The sequence below is a fragment of the Asterias rubens genome, chromosome 20, assembly GCF_902459465.1.
Source record: "Asterias rubens chromosome 20, eAstRub1.3, whole genome shotgun sequence".
NCBI lineage: Eukaryota > Metazoa > Echinodermata > Asteroidea > Forcipulatida > Asteriidae > Asterias > Asterias rubens.
The window spans coordinates 9554020-9570494 of record NC_047081.1 but is presented as its reverse complement, the minus strand read 5'-3'; the positions used below and the strand labels follow the sequence as shown (position 1 = coordinate 9570494).

Sequence of the window (16475 nt, the reverse complement as noted above, 5' to 3'; positions counted from 1 at the left end):
AAAAAAAAAGGCCGTTGCCACCTACTCCTAGGGCTGAAACAGGGTTACCCCTTTTACAGTCCATACGGATGTAGGCTTGCGTATCATCAGTCTGAAGCCTGGTCGGTAGAGCAAAAAGCACTACCTCCCCAATTTTACGTAGCAAGCGTCACGACGGGGATTTTAACCCACAATCTGCTGATCAAACATCAGAGCTAGAATCCGGTGCTCTTAAGCACTCGTCCATGACACGCCACTTCCAGATTAAAGTGCGAGGTGCTCTAGCAACTGAGCTATCTATGTTTGTCTCCCTAATTTGTGAACATTGTTGGTACATTTGTCATGTAGGCGGTGCCAGTCAGAAGACAGACAACGTGTAAACTAGAGACCTAAAGTAAAATCACATCCATGTTAACAAAAATAGCAAATTCCAGTCATGTGAAAGCTATCCTTGTTAAATAATATCCAAGGACCCTTGTTGTTTTCAGAGGTGTAAAACTAGCAATCCATTATAAAATCACCACAATATGTAGTGAGAAACGATTACTGTGCCATAATCCAGCACTCTTGCTTTTGTGAATCATCATTATTCTCATGCACAGAACATGTCATTTGTAAAAGAAAGTGTTTAGTGAATGAATAATCTTGACCTTTACCCCCCGACCCTTGACCTTACAGATCCAAACCATGAGCGCGGCAACAGTAACAAGAAGTACTTTGACTACCACTTGTCTCAGAAGAAGAAACGAGGAGAGTTCAAAGATGGTGAAGAGGATGACGATGAAGAAGAAGGATGGGTCGAAGACACTCCCAAGACCGAGGAAGAATTGAAACCAAACTCTTCACCGGAGAGAATAACCTACGAGGCACTTTGCAGAGGCGACCCCGGCGCTGAAAAGGTAAGAAATCAAAAGCCGACGAGAGGGGCACTAAGGGCGGGCTGTACTAAGGGTGGCGTTTACTATTAAGGGTGGGGCGTTTAACCAGTTTACAGTAGAAGAGGGATGGGTTGAAGACACTTCCAAGGCGGAAGAAGAAATAGGACCAAACTCTTCACCAGAGAGAATAACCTACGAGGCGCTTTGCAGAGGGGACCCCAGTGCTGAAGGTAAGAACTCAAAAGCTGACGAGAGGCGCACTTAGGGTGGGGTGTATACTAAGAGTGGGGTTTACTAAGGGTGGGGCGCTTAACCAGTTAACAGTAGAAGAGGGATGGGTTGAAGACACTCCCAAGACGAAAGAAGAAATCAAACCAAACTCTTCACCAGAGAGAATAACCTATTATGAGGCGCTATTATAATAATATTAACACAGCATTTGTAAGGCACAGCTTCTCTGTCCAACATTCAAAGGCGCCGGTCCAGGTCAATCAAAGAATTATCAGATATGTTCAAATGCCATTCTGGTATAAACGCCTCAAATACATGCCCGCTATTTTTCTCTCTTTTGCAGGCTCCAAGGAATCGTCGCATCCTGAAGTGTCGTTACAATAACTACAATAACCCACGCCTGCTGCTCCGCCCGGCCAAGGAGGAAGTAGTCTTCGATCACCCACGTCTCATCATCTATCATGACATCCTATCAGATTATGAAATCAAAAAAGTTAAAGCGCTTGCAGCCCCTAGAGTGAGTAAAAGTAATTTTTGTTCACTTAGCAAATTTCCAGTGTTGGCAACTGAAAAATCTTCACAAGCGTCACATTTTGTCATGCATCCAATTCTTCCCTTGAAGGGCTTGATGAAAGTATTCTTTACATTTTATGTACATAAAATGAGTCATGTTAATTTGTTTTGTTTTTGTTGTTTTTTCTTCACAAAATATGCTGCAAACTGCCTTTTCTACCATTGTCCCCCCTCCATCCTCGAAGGCTTTGTCAGTTGCATGCTATGGCCAGATTGTTGAAAATATCTGGGCCTATTTTCATAAAGTTGTTTAGCAGAATTTTTTCTTTTTTTGCCAAGCCCAAAATGAGTGGGGCACGAATTGCAAACTTTATGGATTTTCGGCTGGTAACCAGTTTCTGTTTAAGCAGGGTTTTTCTAAGCTTAGCAAGTTCTTGTGGCGTTAGGCCCTGTTCTTTAAGGATGTGGCTTCAGCCAGCAGCCATAGCCGTAGCAAAGTCACTTGATTTGGATACAGCTTCAAACCAACGTCAACAACTTTTCCCTATTTTCATTTTGTATGTTAACTACAGCTAAACCGAGCCACTATTCAGAATTCTGTCACTGGTAAACTTGAGTACGCCGACTACCGCATCAGTAAGAGTGCATGGCTGAGGGAGGAACTAGACCCTGTGGTTTCTGTGATCAGGCAAAGGGTATCAGACTACTCTGGATTGGAACTCAAAACAGCAGAAGAATTACAGGTCAGGACACCAGATTAGCTGCCTTGTTTTGATATATCTACAAATTGTTTTTTTACCCATATACACCGATGTGTATTAGTCAATGTATACTCAGTACTTTCCCGAGTTCTGTGAAAATAAACTACAGGCAAACCACTCTGGTGGGATTCAAACCATGACCTTTGCATTGCTAGAGCAAGGCCAAATTTTATGGCTCTGCTTACCGCCGAAATCTGCGCTTACGATCTCGATTCCCCGCTTACGTGCAAGCGCCGAATTTATGCGCTGGCCTTGTATGAGTAGAATGCCTAGTAACGCAGAGTACGCACCCGCAGCAGCCAAAAGTTGCCGCTAACCCGTGAAAAACGCTTTCCGTACGCACAGAATTCCCTGCTTCCATAAGCGACGATTCTGTGCTTACGGTAAGCAGAGCCATGAAATTGGGCCCAGATGTCTTACCACTAGACCACCGAGCTAGCCCGGCGGCTAGAGGCAGTTTGAATCCTAAGTTTTGGCAGTATAGACCGCAAGGATTTTAAGAGATGCTAGTTTTGCATCGGGGATAAAGAATATATCAATGCAAAACTTACATCTATTAAAGTGTCTTCTAACCTTTTGTAGATCAAGTTTTTAGCCGTGACATGAATCACTACTCACTGTGAATGAAGATGTATGTAATATAATTTACCTGTAGAAAATCACAGAGCAATGTTTTCAGGTGAGCTGCATAAATCCGTTGTACATGCTAAAATAAATTTCGTCTCTCAAAACTAATTTAGTTTTGTGTGAAATCAAAACTAATTTTGTTTTGTGTGAAATTGTTTGACTCATTTCTCAAAAACTACGGCACCTCAGCAGGTAATATTTTAAGGGAAGCTTTCTACTAACATTATCTTCAAACGGTGTAAGTTTAATGGAAATCTGTGGATTTTTGTGTTTTGTTTTGTACCCAGACCCTTTAAGAGCTAAATATTTCTCTAATTGTTTTCACTAACAGGTTGTAAACTACGGTATTGGGGGTCACTATGAGCCACATTTTGACTTTGCAAGGGTGAGTTTCAACCTTTTTTTTCTTGTTTAGAATGATTTAAAAACAGAGGCATGCTTAAAAATAGATTGTGCATGCCGTATAACCATTAACCAGAATCTCTAATAATAATAATAATAAGACTTGTAATGCGCACATATCCACCCTGCTGGGTGTTCAAGGTGCAGTAAAACCAAAAACAAAACAAAAACAAAACACAACACAAAGAAAAACAGACACAACAAAGTTAGTCATTGAAAACCTGTGACATAAGATAAGTTTTGAGAAGAGACTTGAATTTTGCGGTGCAAACACAAGATCGAAGTTTAAGTGGTAGAGAGTTCCAGATCTCTATCCAAACGCAACTTGGATCTTTCCTGTAAAAGAATTGTTTGCATTCTTTTAATGTCTATGAAGAAGGCGTTTAAGTTGCACTGTGAGGAACTTTTAAACGAATCATAACACAGCATTTGTTTGTACACTGCTAGAAATATTCTATTCTTTGAATAAGAAACAAACTCAGAAAGAGACGAGCATTCTTGTGTAACTCTCTCTCTCTAGAAAAAATGTCTAATGATTGACGCAACAAATGTTTGCTTGAAATCAGATTTTGTTTCCTCTCATTTCAAGAATACCTTTTTTTAGCAGTGTATGTATTTGACAAAAAAAATGTTTTGCAAGAAAAGTGATACAATTATTTTTTTTATTTTTTTTTTTTCCCACTGATAAATTCTGGATAATTTTTGAATATCTTTACTTGAAATACTTCAAACTCTTTAGAATTATGACACTGTCATTCATTTTGCGAATGAAAGGCAGTTTAATCGTTTGATAAATACAAGGTGAACAAATTAATTGAACAATATAAAAAGTCCATCCCTTGAAATTAAGCCTGTTAGTGTTAACATTATTATGGCATTTCACTTAAAAAACTCACACTCCAAAGGACTTACTGTAAAAACTTCTTCCCTAAAAAAAGGTATGACTCGAGACATTTTTCCTTCAATCAGCATCTTGTGCATGCCCATTTTTCCTATTTTTGCACCAAGCATTACACTGTAGCTGCCATGATGCACACATTTTCCTTTGTAGTGTATCTTCCAGGTTTACATTCTTGTAGAGCAGGTGTCAATCCTTTTTAGTACAGTCATTTATTATTTTCTCCAAAATAATTTGTTTTTAACACCATGAGTGTGAACACTAAAAATCTCCATATATTTGAAACAAAATCAGACATAATTTTTCATGATGAAAACCATATCAATCCATATTCAGAATAACTTCTAGTTTTAGTCCTGCATTTGAGATGAATTTCATGAAAAGAACCATTTTGGTTTCATCTTCGTTGATCACTCATTTATTCTTAATCTAGGCAATTCCAAATCATTCATATTCACAGATTCATTCAGAAATTAATATCCATCCTTGATTTATCCAATTTTAGCAGAATTTTCTAAGAAATAAGAAGCTGTGATTTCAGTGTCTTCAAAGCAGCAATGTATACGTACTGTTCCCAAATTCACACTGTTTAACTGAAGAATGAAATTCTGTTATTTATTTTCTTTATAATTAAATGATCTTAATTTGTTTTTAACTTATTCTCTTACTACACTGTTTAATTTTCTCAGAAAGAAGGTACAACACTGGTTTCTTATCAAAACTTTTAACATTCATGAGTGTATTTATTTTTTATTGGGAGTACTAACGGCCTGCTACAAGGCTCATCCAAGGCACCCAACTTATGAACCGAAATCTATCTTATGTTGGTAAAATATTGTTCTGCTCTCTGCAGGGAAACACAAATAATTCAAAGTACACTTCCTGCCATGTTTTTCAGAAAAAAATTAAGGCAAAAAATAAAATAAAAATTAAGGCAAAAAAGACAGAGCTGGCAACTCTCCCTTCGATTCTGCAGAAACTTTCCTGAAAATAAACCAATATTTACATGTCCTGACAAACCATTTAAAAAAATTTCCTTGATTGTAAAAACTGTTTACCCTGTTATGTTAAATGTAAATACCTCCCTGATTGCAAGATGCAAATAATGGCAGCTCTAAGTCTGGTTTCCATGTTTTGTTTGCCATTCCATGAGAAAGATGCCATTTAACGAATTTGAGGCCAGAAAAGTCCATTAGAATCTACACCACATGGTTCAGCCCTTGTTATATGTGGTCATTTTTTTCAATGGACCAAATTATTTGCCTGACACAGCGATAACAGAAAATTCTATTGGAATTAGAATTTTTATTTGGAAAGAGTTCAATGGGGATTTCAGTTTGTCAAGTGCTGAGTAATTGCACTGGTAAAGGGAAGGCTTTATTTGATTCTCATGGAAGCTTTCTGATTCTTTTTAAAATTAAAAACATTCCCTAAAACCACTGTTGTACCTTCTTATAATTGACTTTAATTGATACCTTGATGTTTTTTAACCATTTCCTTGTTATCCTTCTCTTTGCTCCAACGCTAGTCTTATTTACCACGCTTCCTTGCCATGTTTGCTCTTCCCCTCGTTTCCTGCATTTCTATGAAGCCAAACTTTGCACGAGACTCTGCAGAAAACTGGCCCCGCCCGCCTGGCCCCGCCCGCCCACACCTTTTTGTTTTGCAACCCCGTGATTGGTTGATGCTTTGTTGCATATGTAAATGTATGTGTTGTTAATTTACATTTTGTTAGATAAGCACTTACAAAATATGCTTTAAATGAACATAACAGAATTGGTTTTTGCTAACAAAACAGTTGCTGTCTGTGTTAAAGCACTTTATGTCATTCACCATGTCATAAACTGACAAACCTGTAGAAGTTTGAGATCGATTGGCCATCTGGGTCACAAGAAAATAGTGAAAAATCAATTACACATTTTGCATGACATCAGTTTAAAAAAAAAATGAATCAAACGCTCACTTAGCGATAAACTCAAAAAATGGGAAATGAGTTTCATTTATTTTCATCAAAAAGACATTTCAGTTAGAAATGTTTCAAGGGATAATTTCTACTATCATCATCATTAGACCGTGTAATTTTTGTGTAAATCTGTGATCTTTGACAAGTTTTTTTCTAACCAATTCTGTAATGTTCCTTTAACTGTCTTATGTTTTGCACTGTACATGTTTTTTATTCTACTATTATAATTTTTTTTTTGTAAGGTAGAAATGCATTTGATTATTTCAAGCAGAGCTTTATTCTTTACATTTTTGTTCACCCTTACAGCAATTTATTTTCAATTTCGAAAAAAAAAAAAAATCTTTCCTGGAAACTTTTAGCAGAGTGAAAAGGAAGCCTTTTTTATTTATGTTACCAAAGTGCATACTAACTTGTAGCTTATTATGCTCTACAGAATGCAAGACCTGCTCAAATGCTGCTGATTTAGTTTTTTTGTTGGTTTTTTTACTTTTTGTTATTACTTTTTCTAAAAATGAATGATGAAGCTTTAAAAAAATACCACGTTTTTGCAAAATCTTTGGCTGTCTTCCATACCTAAAAAGGCTGATTCCAAATGGTGGTCTGTAAAGCGTTAATGCCCATTCATCCATAGATTTTAGCACAGACAGAAATTCCTGGCGCAATCTGTGAGTCAAACGTTTTTCACTACTTGATTTAGAGCTTGTAAATGAAAAACTGGCTATTCTAAGCATTTATACAATTTATTTTGGGATGTGAAATATCAGACATTTAAGTGACTTTTTGTTTCAGGGTCTGTCTAGTGAAAAATAAAAGATTTTTTTCCAAGAGAAAAAAACTCTTTGATAGTTCTTAGTAGGCCAATAGCTTTTCAGGCAGCTCCAATAAAGCTGTAACTTCAGAAGTTGCTTAAATTTAGGAATGCCACCATTTTAATATACCTCCCTTGAATCTAGATCCTAAATAAAGTTTAAATCTTTTCCTCAGCAATTTTTTTTATAAAACTTTCATGACTTGAAATTAGAAAAACAAAATGTACATTTTAGCAATATTAATCTTGAGATATATTGAAATACCAATGTACACCGACTGAATATTTAGTATACATGTAGATTTTTTTTTTTAGCAAGTTAAAACGTTTTCCCCAGACCAGCATCTATTGTTCTGTGTTGTCTTCTAATTTTTCACTTTCAGAGACCCAATGCCTATGAAGAAGGTAATAGAATAGCCACTATGTTGTTCTATGTAAGTAAAAAACAACAGCCGCTATGGTAGTATAGTCCCCCTGCATGTAAACCGCGTCCTGATTGGTCAAACCAGCAGGGGAAGAGCAAACAAACCAAGGAAGAGTGGCTTTGATTGGCCGAGGTCTGGACATGAGGTGTGTCCGTTTTTGTGTTGGGGATTTATTGTGTGTGCTCAAAGCCAGCCGTGTAATTCACGCGTTTTTTTTTTTAGGATATAATGCAACTTACAATTTCATCGTGTTTATAAGCTCATTCATTATTTATTTTTTTTGCAAAAAAACAAACAAAAGTCATGTTCATGTATTAATGGTGTTTAACTTTGCAGACCACTAACATTCAGCCATTATTAATCCATTGTTTGCTGGAATTCGCTCATGAAGGTTCTTGCCATTTTCATGATATTACATTTTTTATTTTCATTTTTTTTTTTTAAGTTCAAGTAGTTGACTTTCCATAGGTACATTTCTCAAAAGGTCCTAAACTAGGTTTTTATGAATGAGGTAGAAAAAAACCAGTACATTTCATAAGTCGCATCCCCTTTATGTGATCCCTGTCACTGCCGGCTTCCCAGGTTGAATCATAAACTTTGGTACGATCCATGGCTGCACTGCAGTTACATGTTTCTGATGACTGGCAACCCTAGAAGATATATGTTGAAAAAATAGGGAGACCGCCAACATTACTGCCAGTTTTCTCTATGGGAGACTTTCCAACGCTAGGTGGCAGCAGACTTACCGGGTAAATTTCCATTGTTTACATAGTTCTGAACGTGCGCACAATTCTGAGAACAATTGCTTTAAGTCTGCTGCCACCTATCATCACAGAAAGTCTCCTATTGGTAGAGCATCGGCACGTTAATCCGGATGTCACTGGTTCGATGCCCCACTCTGGTCACATTTTCTCTGTTCAACACAAAAGTTGTTCATGTTACTATCTGTATCTGCATCTTGGATCTTCTTTCTATGCAGCTTCCTCCTTTTTTCCTCCAAAGAAAGTGGCCACTTGTTATCTCATCTCACTTATTTTTTTTTTCAATTGACATCTCCAAAGCTTTCTGGACATTTCTTTGTCAGGTCCTTTTTGTTTGTTCCTTTAACTTTATTATTTTTTCTTCTAAACCACATAATTCAGTTGACAGCTCAAAAATCATTTGGTTTTGTTGATCAAAATAATTACTTAACAGAATTACATAAAAGAACAGAGAATATAATACCTGTACAGTGAATTTAATCTTGTTTACTTTCTGACGGCAAACATGATGATGACTCCTTCTTGAGGCTTCCGACTTAACCCTCACGATTTTTTTTTGAAATGTTACTCAAAAGAGTCGCTTTTAAGGGCGGGGCACACACAGAATCCTTGATACAAAATGGACACCCATGTTCCACAACCCTCACACAGCCAATCAGAATCCCACAATCTATTTTATTTTCTTCAAAAGTTACCCAAGAGGTGAATTCCCTCAAGGGTCCGTGTTGTGTCCACAGTAATGACATTATGTGTTGTCCCTCTTTGCTCTTCCCAATTTTTTATATTATATATAACTTCCATACAAAACCGACGACGTTGTGGTGGTACAGAAAGAAGAAACAAACGCGTTTAAAGAGCTGGGAACCGGCAATCGTATTGCCACGATGCTGTTCTACGTAAGTATTATCGGGTAGTTCGCAGGTTACCCACCCCCTGGATTTATGGAGGGAGGCACCTCAATTTAAATACCCTTATATTTGACATTATGGGTGCGTTCGATTAGCTTCCCAAGGTCGACCCCGGTCTGCCCCCGGTATGTTTGAATAGCTTTGACGTCATTCCAGGGGCTCACCCGGGTCAGCCCACAGTGCCCTGCTTGTGGAGCGGGTTACTTGGGGCTGGCCCGAGGTGCATGACGTCACCACTAGAGGGTGAGTGATCGTTCGATTAGCTCTTGTCAGGGGCTCACCTGAGTGAGCACCGGGGTCGACATGGGGAAGCTTAAAGAACTCACCCAAAGTAAGATAATGCAAGTTCTTTTCGGAACTGAGAAGCCTCCAGGACTCTAAAAATCTACTCTGTGGTAGTAGAATATAAAGCAAGACAGTTCTCTAAAGAACAAAATCTACCTGGCAAGAGACACACACATGGTGTTCCCGCAAACCAAATATTATGCAAGATACCATACATGTGAGAGGAGAGTGAACACCTTACATGGTTCATTTTTCATCTGGAAGGGTTTGCAACATACCATACAATTCTCTGTCCTAGTAAGACTGTGCTTTCATCATTTTTTTTAAAGTATTTTTCCTGATGCCAATCGGCTTCAGAGTCTTCACAAAATCGACCAAGATATGAAAAACCGTATATTATTTCTGATAAACCCCCCCCCCCCCCAAAAAAAAAAATAGATGTTTTATTGGTTCTTCATTGTGGAATACATTTTACATAAACTATGTATATGATTTTATATCATATTTTACTAGTATCTTCATTTGGAAAAAGTGTAATGTATTTTTCATATAAAGCTTGTTAAAAATACATTTATATCAACAAGTTTTTTTCGAGGAGTAAAGGTGAGGCATGTGTGGACCATAAGGTGGTCTCACAAGTGAAGCAACATGATACTGACCCACCCAAAAAATGCTTAGCAGAAACTGATTACCAGCCAGAAGTCCATAAAGATTACATTAGTATGGCTGGTGCCGCACCCATTTTGTGCTTAGCATTGAAGTTTGCTAAGCAGTGTTTTCTGCTTAAAGACACTGGACACTATTGGTAATTGTCAAAGACCAGTCTTCTCACTTGGTGTATCTCAACGTACGCATACAAAAAACAAGCCTGTGAAAATTTGACACCTGCTTGTAAAAATTGCCTTGTGTAGGCCCTAAGAGCTTGGTATTTTTGTGTAATCGTTTTTATTTTCACATTTAATGTTTTATTACTAGATGTCAGACGTACCTGCAGGCGGAGCTACAGTGTTTCCTATGGTCGGAGCAAGAATATTGCCAAGAAAGGTACATTTCAGTAGTCGTTAAACGTGTTAAATAAGGCATGATATTCTTCTTACAATTTTGCTTATTTTTTGTTGGAGTCACAGGAATTGCGCTATAAGAGTTGATGTTACTATTATTATTATTATTATTATTATTATTATTATTATTGACCCAATACACCTGACGTCATCATCAGAATAATCTTGGATGCGCCATTTTGGTGGTCACAACGTGTGTTACATCAGTCGCCACGTGTGACGCGCGTGCAAGGGGTCAATACAAATACTTTTCTTTACTACGTCCCTTTTGATTGTCTTGTGTTTGTCTGTATTTTTTACATGTTCTTACATTTTACCATTGTTCCAGTGAGTTGCATGCATGTAATCTTTTATTCCAAAACTGCTCATAATAAAGTTGTTATGAAGGGTTTAATAAATTTTGTACTTTTTACTATATTGCCGTTTAATATGTGATTGCTTGTATTTTACATGTAGGCCTACTTATATTTTTACCATTTAAGTGACCCTTTTAGCTGTATATCAATAATTAATATATAAATACAAATAAAACAATAATATGATTTTAAATTTGCATCGGGGATTAAGAGTATTAATTTTTTTTTTTGTACCAATACACCGATGTGTGTCAGCACTGTATACTCGGTACTTTGCCTTTTCACAGGCATATTGCTCGGGTGGGATTCGAACCCACGACCCTTGAAATTCTTGCAAAATGAAACAAATTATTAATGCTGTTTGATTCCTCAGGGTATAGCAGCGTTCTGGTTCAATCTCTTTCCTTCCGGTGACGGTGATTACGACACGAGGCATGCAGCTTGTCCGGTCTTAGCAGGATCCAAGTGGGGTAAGTATAGCGTTACAACAACCCATTGAAGGCAGGCAGGCAGGCCTGGTACTTCATGGAGGCAATTCAAAGACGATTGCCTCCATGCCCCCTTGTCATCGCCTCGGTGCCCTTGAAATGCTCCAGTAGAAATTTACAATTTCCTCATTTGCCCTTTACCGAGGAGAAAATCCCTTGGTGCCCTTGCCCTTTCAAAAACGAAGCATACAGGCCTGGGCAGGGTACACATTTTGTATTACTACTCCAAACATTTAGGACCATAGCAACTGACTTGGTAAAGAGTTCTGGAGAAAACATTAGAAACGACACCCTCTGAAGTAATGTAGTTTTAGAGAAAGAGGAAATTTTTTACAAAAATATTTGAATCTGAAGCCTTGGTAAATTCAGCGACAAATTGATCCCATATTTTCACAAGTTGGTTATTTTAATGCATCTTTTGGGACACACCAGGTGAGGATACCGGTCTTTGCAATTTCCAAAAGTAATAATAATAATATAATGCATTTATAATGCGCCAATTTATCTAGTGTACAATACCCTATTCCGAGGCACAGAACAAGAAACAAAATATAAGAAACAAAATATAAGTAACAAAAGAGAAATATAGAATACAAAACAATTGTTACAAAAACTTTAATTTGGAGCGCATTATTTTGGTCTGACATCAATTTCATTGTTACTCTTTCAGTTTCCAACATCTGGATCCATGAGCACGGGCAGGAGTTCAAGCGTAAATGCGGTATAACACAAGACGTCAAGTATTAGAAGCAGACAACCAGAGTAGAGGGCGCTTTAATGCTTCAGCTTCTTCAGGGTTGTTTTGGGTTTTTTTTTTCCCCTTCAAATATATGATATATTCACCCCAAATTGGAAATATTTTTGTATGCTTTTTTAGTAGTCTCTAGAGACAAACTGCCATTATGACTATGTGAAAATTTGGGATAATCTCGCCAACAAATTAGCCACAACTTCCAGAAAAGCAAGTATTTACTTTGACCTTAAAAAATATGTCCGATTGACTATCCATTTATTGATGAATCACACCCATGAAAATCAGGGCGTAATTTCATGGCTCTGCTTCGCCAAATTCTGCACATTATGATCACCATTCTCTGCTTACTGTGTAAGCGAACAATGCCCAACGTGGAGTATGCAGATGCACAAACAAAGATTCTGTGCTAACCGGTGAAACAGGCTTTATATACGTGTAGCCGCAAAATGTCCTGCTTCCGGACAACAAATAGATAAATGAGTCTTTCTGACCAAAACACAAATAAATATAGACGATGTGACCTGTGACATCTCATGTTTACAAAAGAGCACCAGAGCCTTGACTTCCTGTAGGCACGATTTGTACACAGCCTAATGGAAGAAATCATAAAATCTTATAGTTATTTTATGGAGATTGAACTGTCTAATTCTCATCAACTTTTGATATGATGAAAGGGCAGGGGGCACCTTTCAAAACTTGTCCCGCTTTCACTTTAATAATTCTTTGATTTATGTGGAAATTATGACACCAAATTTCCCATATGACCTGTGCAGTATTGTGCCTGCCAGAATACTCAAAGAATGTACAAGGTCACACTTATTGTAAACAAAGTTCACATGGTCTATACTTATGATATTTACATGGACCTTTGATATCTGTTTGAGTTCTACTGCTATATTTTTTTTCTCAGCAAAAGATTTGTCAGCGATAGTGTTTTTTTTTTTTTTTTTTTTAAATCAAGTCAGTAATTTACAATTCTCTCTCCAAGGCAATAATTTCACTGAAAATTTATGCAGAAAAGAGTTTTGATAATCATTTGCCTTTATATCGATAATCATTCTCATGAGATCTCCATTAATTATTCAGTGATTATTTGATGTTACTTGATAAAATGTATATACATGAAATTTTGCAAATTAACTGCAGACATTTTCTACAGAGCTGTCTTTATCTATGCAAAATCAGATTCCGGTAAATTATGGAGATTAATTATAGCAAGAATTGTGAAATTAATCAAGTATGGTGCTAGAAGTAGAAACACCTGTTAAATACATGTAGATAAGATGCATTTTTCCAAGGCCTGTTATTGTTTTAGTTTTATAGTGTACTTAAACTGGCAGTTTTACGTTTGTCACATTTTGTCCTGTTGGAAAAATTATCGTGTATTTTTTAAAGCTTTTGTTCATTTTGTTAGAGAACTATAAAGTGACATCAGGGTAAAGATGGCGACGATGGCAAATGTTTTTTATAATGATTTGTACACAAATAATATTATTTGTGCTACAATCCCCAACAGCGTTGATTGTAAATTACTGTCCCTTTTTTTTTCTCTTTGAAATCCCATGTGCCTTATCAATTATATAATAACTGCGCTAAGCAATCATTACCTTTTTGTCCATTCGGAATTGAAATTTAAGACATATTGCCTAAGTAAGTATAGATAAAGTCAAAGGTCAACAAAAAGGTCAAAGGGTCAAAGGTCAACAAAAGGTCAAGTTTCAATTGTTTTGTACCTGCTGCAGAGAAGTTGTAGTTTTAAGGGAAGTGTTTATACTTCCTTTCAAACAATTACACATAGAGAAATATTCAAAGATTCTTGCTGATTAGTTTTGTGCCATATTTATAGTTTCGCGCCAATGTTCATAACATAATCTTGCCATCCTTTATAGAGTTTTCCCTGTAAGCATCAATGGTGTCTTAATTGTTTTTCTTACAATTAACTTCAAATCAATCCAAAGCAACATTTATTTCCACATATTATCTTTAAAGGGTCTATGTACTTTTTGTAGGACAAAAAACACAATGTCCACATATTTACATTAAACTTACACAGTTTAAAGATAGTATTAGTAGAAAGCTCCCCTGAAAATATTACTTGCTGAGGTGCTGTAGTTTTTGAGAAATGAGTAAACAATGTCATGAAAATAATTTTCGTCTCGGTGATCATGAGACTAAAATTATTTTAGCATGTAGAAACGTATTTTCGTGACACTGTTTTACTAATTTCTCAAAAACTACAGCACCTCAGCAACTAATATATTATAAGGTACACTTTCTACTATCATTACCTTCAAACGGTTGAAGTTTAATGTAAATCTGTGGACATAGTGTTTTGTGTTTCAAAATGTACCCAAAGTACAGTCACTAATATATCAATGAATGTGAAGGCATGTTCAGAAAAAGCAGGGCTTCTCAAACAACCTACAATAAAATCATACATCATTCGGGCCCAATTTCATAGCTGTGCTTAATGTAGATTCTCTGCTCATTGTTCGTAGAATCAGAGCCCGATTTCATAAAGCCTGTAAGCACAAAAATTTGCTTAGCATGAAATTTCTTCCTTAATAGAAACAGGATTACCAACCAATGTTCCATGTGATTTTCAGGATCAGACCTAGCTTATAAAAAAAAAGTATGGACATTTTGGTGGCCATAAACTTTGGGGGACTGCGAGGTACTTAACCTAGATTTGTTGCTTGCTCAGCTTTGCTTTTTTTAGTTTTTTTAACCCCTACACATTAGCAGCGCTGTAACAGATTATTGTATTATTGGGTTTTTTTATAATGTAGAAATATAATGGCCAGGATAATTTTGCTTTGTTATGTTAGAAAAAAAAACTGGTGCTGTTAAAATGTGTACTGTGTATTAAATATTTTGAATGATTGATCTTGGTTTTGGGGTTTTTTTTTGCTGGGGGTGTTCAACATGCTCTTTACATTGTTCGATTTTTTAAGATGGAATAAAAAAATAAAAAAAATTTACATTATAGTAACAAGAAATTGCTGTCTATTTGTAATTTTTGTTTACATAAAAATAAAACCTACGGTCTTCAATAACAGCATAAAACCAACAAAAATATGTAAAGAAAATGATTTAGTACTTACTTTTGGCAATGTCATCCTTTGTTGTGTACACTTTGGAAAATCTTATTTTTCAAAACTACAAATCACTCTGTGGTCGCAAGTGTCTTAAATCCCTATATTATGTGGACTTCTTTTGTTCTCAGTTCCAAAATGTGTATGTTTCTTATCATCAAGCCATTGGAAACTTTCTGAACAGAACAAAAATTAAAAGTTCACAGACTTATACCAAATTACTTACAGGGTTTACAGAAGGTCATGGTGAAAGACTGCCCTTGAAATATTATGCCATGAATGCTTTACTTTTTGAGAAAACATTAAAACAGTTATAAATTCTCGATATCGAGAATATCATGACATGGCGAAACGTGCGGAAACAAGGGTGAGTTTTCCCGTTATTTTTACCCGACTCCGATTAAGCCTAAATTTTCACAGGTTTGTTATTTTATATATAAGTTGTGATACACGAAGTGTTGGCCTTTGGACAATACTGTTTAACGATGTTGTGTGATCGCTTTAAAACACAGGTCCCTATTCACTCATTGGAGCAAACATCACCCATTGTAGTAATGAACCGTTTGTCTACGATTTGGAGAAAACGTTTGAAGTCGATACAAAGAAGAAATCAAAGCCAAGAGTTCTATTTTGAATCGTGGACTGCAATGTTATTATTTCGTTTTATTCAGATCATCACTGCAACTTTTGAAAAATAACTTGCAAGAGTTGCACAAAATAAGACATGTATATAACAAAAAATGAAGGCCACAAGGGTTTAATATATACAAACTTTGACCACACTACGACAATCATGATGTACAATACGAACAACCACCATGGTTTTAAAGGCAGTGGACACTATTGGTAATTACTCAAAATAATTTTTAGCATAAAAACTTACTTGGTTAAAAGTAATTGGAGAGCTGTTGATAGTACACTGTATAAAACATTTTAAGAAACGGCTCCCTCTGAAGTAACGTAGTTTTTCAAAAAGCAGTAATTTTCCACGAATTTGATTTCGAGACCTCAAGTTTAGAATTTGAGGTTTCAAATTCAAGCATCTGAAAGCACACAACTTCATGAAACAAGGGTGTTTTTTCTTTCATTATTATCTCGCAACTTCGACGACCAATTGAGCTCAAATTTTCACAGGTTTGTTATTTTATGCATATGTTGAGATACACCAAGTGAAAAGACTGGTCTTTGACGATTACCAATAGTGTCCAGTGTCTTTGAATAGGAAGTATTTTAAACCTACCACCCATAACAAATGTGTCAATACTTTATGCATTTCGGGGGG

At 36.4% G+C, this 16475-nt stretch overlaps 1 protein-coding gene across 2 annotated transcripts in view; it reads left to right on the top strand.

The window, feature by feature from the left end:
• LOC117303589 (prolyl 4-hydroxylase subunit alpha-1-like) overlaps nucleotides 1-14091 on the top strand; it is a 34478-nt gene extending 20387 nt beyond the window's left edge. The window contains exons 7-14 of one of the 2 annotated variants that reach the window (XM_033787792.1): nucleotides 658-878; nucleotides 1432-1605; nucleotides 2174-2344; nucleotides 3321-3374; nucleotides 9077-9142; nucleotides 10415-10483; nucleotides 11230-11326; nucleotides 12015-14091. In XM_033787792.1, the coding sequence (XP_033643683.1) occupies nucleotides 658-878; nucleotides 1432-1605; nucleotides 2174-2344; nucleotides 3321-3374; nucleotides 9077-9142; nucleotides 10415-10483; nucleotides 11230-11326; nucleotides 12015-12091 (929 nt within the window). In that variant the 3' untranslated portion in view covers nucleotides 12092-14091. Of the gene's footprint in view, nucleotides 1-657; nucleotides 879-1431; nucleotides 1606-2173; nucleotides 2345-3320; nucleotides 3375-7443; nucleotides 7495-9076; nucleotides 9143-10414; nucleotides 10484-11229; nucleotides 11327-12014 lie in introns of both variants that reach the window. The other variant, XM_033787793.1, reaches the window with a different exon arrangement.
• Nucleotides 14092-16475: the final 2384 nt, after the last annotated feature.